The sequence below is a fragment of the Sciurus vulgaris genome (genome assembly GCF_902686455.1).
Source record: "Sciurus vulgaris genome assembly, chromosome: 2".
Lineage (NCBI taxonomy): Eukaryota > Metazoa > Chordata > Mammalia > Rodentia > Sciuridae > Sciurus > Sciurus vulgaris.
This window is the reverse complement of record NC_136462.1, coordinates 149,599,368-149,610,849: the sequence shown is the minus strand read 5'-3', so window position 1 is coordinate 149,610,849 and position 11,482 is coordinate 149,599,368. Positions and strand designations below refer to the sequence as shown.

Genomic DNA, 11,482 nt, shown 5'->3' with positions numbered 1-11,482 from the left:
CAGCTCACCATAACTTAATTTAAAATAATAATTGAGTCCTGTATGTTGATTATTATTACACTAAGTACAGAAGAACACAGAATCTACTTGTTTCAAGAAACATTTATGTTAAAAATGTGTGATCACACTAACATACTTGATATAAATAAAAACATATGATTACACAAATGGTACGCCTCTACTTCATGTACAACCAGAGAAACAAGTTGTACCCCATTTGTTTACAATAAAAATAAATAAATAAAAACAGTTTTTTATTATTAATAATAAATTACTTACTATAAACTGTAATGTGTATAATCCTACCCTGGCATGACTTTCACTTTGGATATTTATAATATCCAGTCTCACAAAATGCCATTAGCAGGTCTACCAAAGGATACCTGAGAAGTTCTGCTAGAGATCATTTCCCTCTTCCCTCCTCTCAAGGTCTGCTTACTGGAAGTGGCTCTTGGGATTTCCTTTTCCATTTCCTCTTCTCTAAGGGAGATTCCACTCCTTTAGCTCTTTGGAGTCTGGTTCGCAGCTGTTCTCTCAGTTTTACCTCAGAGCCTGGCACATAGTAGGGGCTATGGACTGGATTATATCCCCCTCCAATTGATATGTTGAAGCAGCAGCCCCCAATGTGATGGTATTTGCAGGTTGGGCCTTTGGCAGATAATTAGGTTCAGATGACATCATGAGGGTGGGGGCTCTTAGTTCAGACTCTATAACAAAATATCATGAACTGGGTGGTTCATAAACAACAGGAATTTATTTCTCACTGTTCTTGGGGCTGTGAGTTCAGGGTGAGGGTGCCAGCATGGTTGAATTCTGGCTTGCAGAGTGACAACTTCTCACTCTAACCTCACATGGTGGGTGAGGGAATTCTCCAGAGCCTTTATAAGGGCTCTGATTCCATTCATGAGGGCTCCACCCTCATGACTTAATCATCTCCCGAAGGCCCACCTCCTAATACCATCATCATGAGGTTACAATTTCAACATATGAATTTTGTAATAGTTTTGGAATAGAAAAATTATTTACACAAGTTCCACTCTTTGTGGGAATCCCTCTCTGCTTTATATCCTTTTTTAATTTCTAGAGTCTTTTACAAAAATCCCAATTCCTTTTAGGCCAGCAACATAAACTCATGGCAGTTTGGGTCTATTTCATAGCACAGGGGTAGGAAAGATTTGTCTCCTGAAAAGATGCCTTGAATAACTTTTTAGTGGGCTTATCTAGCACTGAGCTGATAGAGTCTGAAGTCCCTTCTAGAGGGAGCGAGAGGAGTTCTGTGACCGATTAACAATGCCTGTCGTGACTGTGGGAGGGAGGGATGGAAGACTCTATGTCAACTCTGACTTATAAGCTGTTGCCTGAGTTGCAGTTAAGCATGGGCACCTGGTAGCAGCACCGGGGCCTCCTGGAAACAGTATGTATTTGCAGCCCCATCCTCAAGGGGCTCCCAACTTCTGTGGGTGCAGATGAAAAAGAAGAAACATGGGGTTGGGGGTGGAGAGAGTAAAAGTCTGCTGCTCTATGAGTAAGAAGCTCTTAATCCTGTGTCTGTCCCCTAGATCACAACAGCAATCTATCATATACAGCACAGTGTACACACTGGGGGCTCTGAGAGAAGCTCCAATTCAACTCTACAAACATTTATTCAGCACCTTTCATGGGTCCAGCACTGTGCTAGACACTGTGGGCGAAAACAGAAGCATTGTGAGCCCCATGTCCCAGAGGCTCATAGTCTTCCAGGGAATGCCACTGGCCATGTAATGTGTTCAGGGAGTCTGGGGATGCTGGGCAGGGGCATCCATGGACTATCCCATGACCTGACTGGTGGGGTTGAAGCCATCAGATAGGTAGGGAAGGGGTAAGTGGTGATCTTGGAAGATGGTTGTGTGGTCATCCTACCAACAGCCCAAGGGGAGCTAGAGCAGGGGCAGGGGCTGAGTGGGGGACTGTGGAGAGCAAAGCAGGGACTATAGCCCTTGGGTGTGGGAGTCGGCCAAGCTCCACTCTACAGAGCTAAAGGAAGGACTTGGACCTTGAGTCAGGTCAGTCTGTGGTGGTCAAAGGGGCAGTGCCAGCAGCCACTTGCAGACAGAAGTAGGACTTGGCCCACTGTGGCAGAACCTGGTAGCTGCCACTCAGGGCAGCTGAACTAGAAAGGAAGTCAGATGTGGTAGGTGGGAGTGAAGGTGCCAGTGCCTGATGACCACAGGGACAAGGTGCTTTGCAGGTCACTGCAGCCAAAGCAGCTGGGGAAATTGATTATTGAGATATGAACAGCATAGGCAGGAAGGAGCTGAAGAGGGCATGCTGGCGACAAAATCTAGAAACAAAGGTAGAAAAAGGTGACAAAACCTGACCTCCTGGAGCAGAGGTCTTAGGATGGTGAGAAAAGGCAGTGGGAAGTGGTGAGGGCAAGACACCTAATGGGGTTCCTTCAACACTAGCAGCCAACTCTGAGGTTAACACCAGACAGTGGACCTGGAGGCGGTGTGTTCTAATCTTACCTCTTCCTCTTTCCAGTTGCATCACTATCTGGGCAAGTTACTTAATCTCTCGGGGACTCTGATTCCTCAATTCGGGATAACAGTAGTATCAATCTCAGCATTACTCCAAGGATTGAGTTGAAACATATGAAACACCAATAACAGTGCCTGGTACATAGTGCTTTGTAAACATTTGCTAGTCATATAGGTAAAGTAGTTTGAACATTAACCAATATTTTCCAAGTTGTATTCCATGAAACTTCAAACAGGAGGTGCTTTCATCAAAAAAGGTTTTATGGGCTGGATACTGTGTTGTATGCCTGAAATCCCAGCTACTTGGGAGGCTGAGACAGGAGGACCACAAGTTCAAGGTCAGCCTCAGCAACTCAGCAAGATCCTGTCTTAAAACAACAAAAGGGCCGGGGATATAGCCCAGTGGTAAAGTACCCTGGGTTTAATCCCCCATACAAAAAAAAATCTTATGATAAAATAAATTTGGAAAACATATCATATCCACATCAATTGTGGACAAGTTCACAGTAAAACAAAAACCAAAAACCAAACAAACAAATAAACTCCAACCCTGTCTAACTTTATTCAGCCCAGTGTTTTCCAAACCTAGTGGATAATGCAACCCTCTGATTGCCCTATGGGACAATGTTCCACAGGACACCACTCTGGAAAATGTCATGGGAAAGGGAGTGGGGGAGTCTTTGAAAGCAGAGGAAGGGTCTCCAGAAGACAACTTCTAGCAGAAGAAGATACAGAGAGTCCAGCCCTCAGTCAGGGAGGAGGGGAGAGAAGGAGGCTTTGGGTGTGACACAGTGGTGACAACACAAGAGAAGGTGCATACGAAAGACCCCAAGGAGAGGGGAACAGAGAGGGCCAGAGCACTGTCAGATGTGGAGGGAAGAGAGGAGGAGGCAAAGGTGACCCTGAGAACTCATGTCTGGGGAGCTAGGGCATAGAGGAGCAGAAAGGAGATGGGAGTGGGAGGTGCCTCCATTTACTAACGTCCCACTCATGTCCCACTCGCTCTTTCACCCTCCCAATGGTGGGACTGAGGCAGGTCTAGCCCTGTGGTTTCCTAGAGTGGGACGTGTGAGGACAGATACTTCCCGGGGATGAACGGCCCCCAGGAGGCTCAAAGATGTTTTGTCCCCGCTATGCACAGATCGTGTGGTTGTAAAATTGACAGCAGTTGTCCAGCGCCACTGGGTCCAACTCCGGACTGGTGCTGAAAAGAAGCAAAGGTGCTACGTGAGCTCCAGGCCCGACTCTGCTGTCCAGGCTGTGCACCCTGGGAGAGTCACTCTGCATCTCTGGCCCGCACTTCCTCCCAGATTTGATCCTCAAGTCTTCACTTCGTCCTCCCCAGGCCACATCAGCTGCAGCCATGACATTTCTACCCCATCTCCCTGTGCCAAGGCATCCAGGCACTTGGGTATTGTGTGCTCCCTCACAGTTGATTCCCCCACTGCCCCACGGCCCAGGAACTTACCTTTGGAAGACCTGGCGGCAGCACTGGTACACCTCAAAACTGCTGCTGCTGAGGGTACTATTCAGGAGGGACACACAGTCAATCTCAGCCCCCCTGGGCACATAGAGGATTCCTGTGGAGGAAAAGCTGCTGGTGGGCAGAGTCCAGAGGCCAGCAAGAAGATTAGGGTTCCAAGTCCCAAGCCCACTGCCCAGTGCACTCACCTGCCACACAGGCATTCACCAGGGACACACAGGCCCCTGTGAAGAGCGCCCGGAGCACAAGCTGAGAGAAATCACTCCTCCGCTGGGGGACCAGGGAGGCTGGAAGGGGACAAGAGTGCTCAGGGCCAAGGATTCCATGTGCCCCTCTGACCACAGATTGTGGTCTGGCTTATCTGCTGATTCTCCTTATCTGCATGGTCAGAGGGCAGATGTTGCCCCTTCCAACTGCCTGAGTTTAGGAGTCCTCTATGTCCTGGCTCCAACTCCCTCGGTAATGAATGGTCCACTCCTCCCACACACATCATCCATGGCAGATGCAGAAAAAGATTGGAAGTATGAAATCTGGCAGACCTGGGATTAAATCTAGACTCAGCCACTTATTAGCTGAGTGAATTGGGTCATTACTTTACTTCTTGGAGACCCATTTTTCTGCTCTGTAAAAGAGATTGGGCTGGGGGTATAGTTCAGTGGTAGAGTGCTTGCCTAGCACACACAAGGCTCTGGGTTTGATCCCCAGCAGTGTAGAAACAATCACAACAAAAAATGATTGATTGCACCACAGGCAGGGTGGCTGCAAGAGGGGGATATTATTGTTAAAGAGCTGACAACAGCCAGCTGTGGTGACACCTGCCTGTAATCCCAACAACTCGGGAGGCTGAGGTGGGAGGATCAAAATTTGGGAGACCAGCCTCAGCAACTTATAAATAAAAAGGGCTGGGGATGTAGCTCATGGTATAGCACCCCTGGGTCTAAGTTCTAGTACCTACCAAAAAAAAAAACAAAACAAAACTGAGAACAGTGAGAACAGTGTGTGGAACCTTCTTCTCCACTGTTGGGATGTGGAGGGGAAAAGGGAGGAAGCAGGGTGCCTCCTGAGAACTCATATTTGGGAAAGAAGGAAATGGGAAACAGAAAGGGGAGGAGGGATGAGAAGGGTTCTTCACTGATTTATGTCCCCTCTGACTCTCTGCTCACTCACTTCATCACACCTTTCCGGCTGTGGGACTAAGGAAGCCCTTGAGGCTTCCTGAAGGAGAGACTGGAATGGGGCCACTCCCTGCAGCAGAGAAATCATGGAATTCTAGGACTGGGTGGCCGGTGCCCCAAGGCCATCTTGTTCAGGCTCCCATCTTAGATAAATGTGATAACTGAGGCCTGAGTCCCCAGTGAGTTCATGTCCCCAACTCTCCTGGATTCTGGGGGGTTCCACAGGACTCACTCAGGCCTCCCAGCATGATCCCAATGGAGCTGAAGTTGGCAAATCCACAGAGGGCGAATGTTGTGAGAATTTCTGCTCTGACCTGGAAGTACAGAGTGTGTGAGGAGGGGCTGCCCGCCTTGGGTCAAGAGCACTCCCACACTGCCCAGGCCACAGGTTTTGTTTTACTCACTTCCTATGTGCCCTGGACTTCTGAACCCTCCATGCTGCCCCTTCCCTGGCCTTGCTCTCCCACATCCAAGTCAGCTCCAGCTCCACCACCTCAAGAACATAGCTCTGGTTGCTGTGAAGGCCTTGGGCTGAGAGCCCTTGAGGGAGCTGTCAGGCAAGAGGGGGGAATGTGTCCCATTGGAAAGAGTAAGGCACCTGGGTCCAGCCTGGCTTGTCCTCACCTATGGGCGAGTCAGCAGCCTCTTGAAGCTGCAGAACTTATAGTACTCTGAGTGGACTGTGATAAGGATTATATATATATAATATATGGGAAATACCAGGCATTGGGTGGGCAGTTAAACAAGGTAGTTCTTCTGTTTTGTTCTGAAGTGTTTTTTAATTTTCCAGAAGAATTAAGACCCAAAATGGAAAAATTTGGGAAAAAAATTGTTTTAGATCCATATCTCCTACCATATGTAAAATTCACTCCAGGTCATGGAAGCAGACACATGTACAATGATGGAAAATTTATAATAAAAATAATTATAGTTACAAGGTAGTATTATTACACTCATTTTGGAGAGGATCAAACTGAGACTTGGGTTAAGTAAGAAGTTCACACAGCAAGAATTTGAACTCAGTTCTGTCTAATGCTAAAGTTCATTTTCTTAATGACTTCATTGCCTTGTTTCAGGAATTTAACACTTACCAGACATCACTTTAAGCATAGAAATTACAGAAATAATAGGAGAAATTGCAAAGGAAAAGATTTGGTATAAATTCTGTGTTGAGAAAACAAATCCCTAAATAGAAAATGAAGGGGGAAAAAAAGAAGAAACTAGGAAAAAATAAATAGAGAAAATATGAAAAGAGTTAATGTTATAACATAAAGAGTTTATGCATCAAAAATGTGGTATGTATATATATATATATATATATATATATACACACACACATATATATATATTACTCAGCTTTGAAGAATGGAATTATGGCATTTGCTGGTAAATGGGTGGAGTTGGAGAATATATCATGCTAAGTGAAATAAGTCAATCCTCAAAAAACCAAAGGCCAAATATTTTCTCTGGTATGAGGATGCTAATTCACAATAGGGAAGAATAGTTACTCTAGATTAGGTAGAGGGCAGTGAAGGGAGGGGAAGGGGTATGGGAATAGGAAGGATATTAGGGTGAAATAGATATTATTACCTCATGTACATATATGACTGCGTGATCAATGTGATCCTACAATATGTGTAACCAGAAAAATGAGAAATAATACTCCATTTATGTATGATTTATCAAAATGCAGAAATGCATTCTATTGTCATGTATAACTAATTAGAACAAATAAAAAATGTAAAAAAGATTTTTAAAAATGGATAAATAAAGGAGTGAAAGAAATAGAGTAGAGGAGGGAGAATGAAGGAGGGAAGAGGGGAGGGAAAGTGGGAGAATGGGGATTGAAATCAAATGCATGTATTTGCATATATTATTTTGTCAAAATGAACCCAAATACCATGTGTAATTATAATGCTCTAATTTTAAAATGTTTATGCAAATATTAATTGAAAAAATATTAGGGTATCTTATCCCTGCTTGCTCACATACAGTGGTGCTCTATAGACCAAACAACCTTTTTAAAATTTTTTTTTTAATACTGGGAATGTGAACCTGAGGCACTTTACCACTGGGTTACAACCCAGTCCCTCTTATTTTTTATTTTGAGTTACTGAGGCTAGCCTTGAATTTGCGATCCTTCTGCCTCAGCCTCCTGAGTGACTAGAATTTATATGTATGCAACACCATGCCCGGCTTATTATGACTTTAGGATGCCAATGGTCAAGTCTTCAGTGACTTCCTATACTCCCTGGGCCACACTTTCACAATTTCTATCTGCTCTGGCTGTACTACTCTCAGTTCTATGAGCATTCCTGTACTAAAGATCTCAGTACCTTTGTACATGCCTCTTCCTTTGTCTGGAATATTCTCTCCAGCATCTCCTGGCGGGCCCTTCTCTTCCCTTCAAGTCTTGGCCCAGATATCACACACCTCAGGTAGACTCTCTCTGACCAGTCCAAGCAAAGGGAGTCCCCTCCCTGTTTTTTCTTGTTTTTCCTTCATGGAATTTACCACCAATTGTGGCAATCTTTAATTCCTTTGCTTTACTGTGTTTTGCCTATGTTGCTCAGTAAATTTAATTCCATGAGATCAGAAGCCATGGTTGTTAAAGTCTCTTTGTCATCCCTGGTGCCTAGCAAAGTGCCTCACACCTAAGTGATCTCCACAAATACTTGCTGAAGGAATAAGATTCATTAAAAAGCTAGGCACCATGGCACATGCCTGTAATCCCAGCAATTTGGGAGGTTGAGGCAGAAGGATTGTAGGTTTGAAACCAGCCCCAGCAATTTAGCAAGACCCTAAGCAACTTAGCAAGACCCTGACTCAAAATAAAACAGGAGAAAGGGTTGGGGATGTAATTCAGTGTTTAAGTTTCCTGGGTTCAATCCCTGATTTAAAAAAAAAAAATCATGAAGAATCAGACACTTGATTTCCACTGAGGAGTGGTGAGATCAAAGTAAGGACAAGGAGTGAGGGAAACATGCTGTTACTCCACACACTAGTTTCTTAAAACTAAAGAACATATTCCTTTACAACTTAAAATATAGTTGGAAGTTGGGCTCAGTGGTACATGTCTGAATCTAGCTACTCAGGAGACCAGAGGATCAAAAGTTCTAGGCCAGTTTGGGCAACTTCATGATACCCTATCTCAAAAACAAAATAAATAAATAAATAAAATAAAAAGGACTGGGATGTAGCTCAGTAGTAGAGTCCCCCTGGGTGTAATCCCCAGTGGGGAGGGGTTGGGGGAGAGACTTAAAAATAATTGAAAATATAAGAAAAATTTCTTATTAAAATTTCTCAGTTGCCCAAGAATTGAAAAATAAAACAATGAGCTACAAGTAGCAAAACTTGTTTCTAAATAGTGACTCCCCTGTGCTATTCAGTATGTGGTGAGATAAATGCTCACCGAGCACAGCTGGTGGCAATTTCAGTTGCTGCAACAAAGTTACTGGCAGCAGCCACAGGACTCATGCCATGTGATTCAACCAGCCCACCTCTGAGAAAGCTCCTGTGGAAATGACCCAAGAGGTGGGAATAGTTCTGTGCACAAAGATTCATTTACACATTGTATGACATGTTCAGCCAAGTAATGGAATTAATCTGAATGGCTCAACAGCAGGGGATTATACACAAAAATTATGTGGGCTGGGGTATAGGTCGGTGTAAAACTCACTAGGTACTACTAGGTACTGGGTTCAATCCCTGGCACCACATTTTTAAAAAATGATGCTAATATCATAAGAGTAAGCAAAGAAAAGAAAAAAGGAAGAAAGAGAGAAAGAGAAAGAGGGAGGAAGGAAGGATGGAAGGAAGGAGGGAATGAAAGAAGGGAGGAAGGAAGGAAGAAAATCTGTCTACAATGTAATATGGATGCTTTAGTAGTGATTATGTAAATACTCTTTAAAAGAATAGAAGAAAATGGATAAAACAATAGTTATTATTTCAGTATGGTCAGATTACTGTATGGTGTATGTGTGTCTGTGTGTGGTACTGGGAATTGAACCTAGGGGCGCTCTAGCAGTGAACTACATCCCCAGTCCTTTTTAATTTTTTATTTTGAGACAGGGTCTTGCTAAGTTTCTCAGGTTGGCTTCAAACTTGCCATCTTCCTGTCTCAGCCTCCAAAGTTGCTGGGATTACAGGCAAGCACCAACACACCTGGCAATTTTTTCATTCTCAATGTTACTAGAGTTTATATTCTTTTAGAAGGGTTAATTTTATAGAGTTTTTATAGTTCTTAAAATAAAATTTCACAGAAAAAGCCAATCCCTAAACTGAATACAATATATTAATAGGGACCATGGTGGGAGGTCACCTAGCTTGCTCACATATGTAGCTCATTGGACATTCACATGTATTCCTTTGGGGTAGATGGTGAGGGTATTATACTCTTGTTTTTCAACAGAATACAGGAGGTACAGTGGCAGGCTCAAGGTCACAGCCAATGGTGGCCCACCTAGAGCCAGGTCTCAGATATTTCAAACAATGATCTTCTTCAGCCCCCTGAGAGACCTTGAGGAAGATGGCAGCAAAGCCTGATGCTGTCTTGTCTCCCAGGATAATAACATGGGTGGTTAAACATCACTGTAGTGTGTCTCTGCCAGATAACCAGGAAAGCAGCTGCTGGGGTCCCTTAGGAGCAACCGTGTCATTCCCTGTCCACAGGAAGGGGACCAAGATACTCACAGAGATCCACTGCTTCTTGGCACCAATCCACTCCTCCATCCCTGCCAGGCGGCGCTGCCTGTACTGGGACAGTTCCTGATAGGCCACAAACTCATTCAGAAACAGCTTGATCCCCAGCAGCTCAGCCACCACTGGGCAGTCCTCCCAGGCAACACCCATTAAGAAGGCCACAGGCCTCAGGATGTAGGAGCAGATGAGCTGAGGGCATAGGAGCAAGAAGATTGGTTAGGGCTAAGGGCTAAGCCTGGGCTCTGCTGGGTCACCACCCACCGCCCCCACCCCCATCTGGGAACCACACCTGGAAGCTGAGCCCTTGAATCTCCACCATATCTCCCAGCCAGGAGAGGGCAGCATTGACAAAGGCCAGCACAGCCAGAAATGCAATCAGGTTGGCAGCAATGTTGGCAACCACCTTCACTGAGATGGCAGCCCCACTGCTGGCTGCTTCCACGAGGTTTTGGGCCTCTCTGTTATTGGGATAAAGAGTGATCATGATTGACCTGTCTGCATCAACAGTAAGGGTCCCCATCCTAGAAGTTCCAGGAGGAACCTTGGACGGAGTGTTTCAGAATCAGAGAATCCTTGCTCTGAGACCCAAAGGAAGGAGCCAGTTGAAGCATGGGGTAAGACCCAGATTTCTAGCACTGCACTGTCCATGGCAGCAGCCATTAGCTCTATGTGGCTTCTGACCCCTTGAAAGAAAACTGGTCCAAATTGAGTTGTGTTTTAAGTGTAAAATACATACTAGATTTTGAGGATTTAGTATTTAAAAAAGGAGAATGCAAAATATCTTCAGTACTTTTTATACTGAAAACGTGATGAAATGACAATATTTTAGATGTATTCAGCTAAGTAAAACATTTTATTAAAATCACCGGTTTCTTTTTACTTTTTTCAAGACAGTGACTAGAGGATGTAAAGTGATAAATCCCCATGGCTTTCAATCTGTTTCCAGAGGACAGAGTTGCTGTAGAGCTTCAGGAGGTTTGAAGTAGGGGCTACCTATTGTGTCCTCAAGCATATTAGTCCAAAGTGGTATCTTTTCAACATTTTTATTTTATTGCAATCTTATTTTATTACTATTTATTTTTGGTACTGGGGATTGAACCCAGCGGTCGTTTACCACTGTGCTGCCCCCAGCCCTTTTTATTTTTATTTTGAGACAAGGACTTTTGCTAAGTTGCTGAAGTTGGCCTAGAACTTGGGATCCTCCTACCTCAATTTCCAGAGTTGCTGGAATTACAGGCCTGCACCATCGTGTCTGGATCTTCCCAACGTTTTTAAAAGATGAAATATGGGCTGGGGGTATAGCTCAGTGGTAGAGCACTTGCTTGGCATTCACGCAACACAAGGCCCTGGGTTTGATTGATTCCCAGCATATCTCTCACTGTCTCTGTCTCTCTGTCTCTCTGTTTCTCTCTCTCTCTGTCTTTCTCCCCCCACCCAACCCCCATGATTAAATGTTTTTGAGACTATGGTGAAGACATGTTAGAAGTCAGTGACATCAAAATGGTTCTCAAATGTCAATGCGTGGTTGCCACCTGGTGGTGGCATACAGAGAAGGTGGCCTGGAGCCTGTTTATGGCCCTCCCACACCAGGCCACACCCCAGGGACC

The 11,482-nt window shown here is 44.6% G+C and overlaps 1 protein-coding gene across 1 annotated transcript in view; it reads right to left on the bottom strand.

Moving 5' to 3' along the window:
• Positions 1–279: 279 nt before the first annotated feature.
• Positions 280–11,482, bottom strand: part of SLC28A1 (solute carrier family 28 member 1) — a 57,793-nt gene continuing 46,590 nt past the window's right edge. Inside the window, exons 13-18 of the mRNA XM_079126846.1 lie at positions 10,165–10,333; positions 9,867–10,064; positions 5,407–5,488; positions 4,188–4,286; positions 3,985–4,096; positions 280–3,720 (exon numbers count right to left, since the gene is read on the bottom strand). Coding sequence (XP_078982972.1) covers positions 3,648–3,720; positions 3,985–4,096; positions 4,188–4,286; positions 5,407–5,488; positions 9,867–10,064; positions 10,165–10,333 — 733 coding nt within the window. The 3' untranslated portion in view covers positions 280–3,647. The remainder of the gene's footprint in view (positions 3,721–3,984; positions 4,097–4,187; positions 4,287–5,406; positions 5,489–9,866; positions 10,065–10,164; positions 10,334–11,482) is intronic.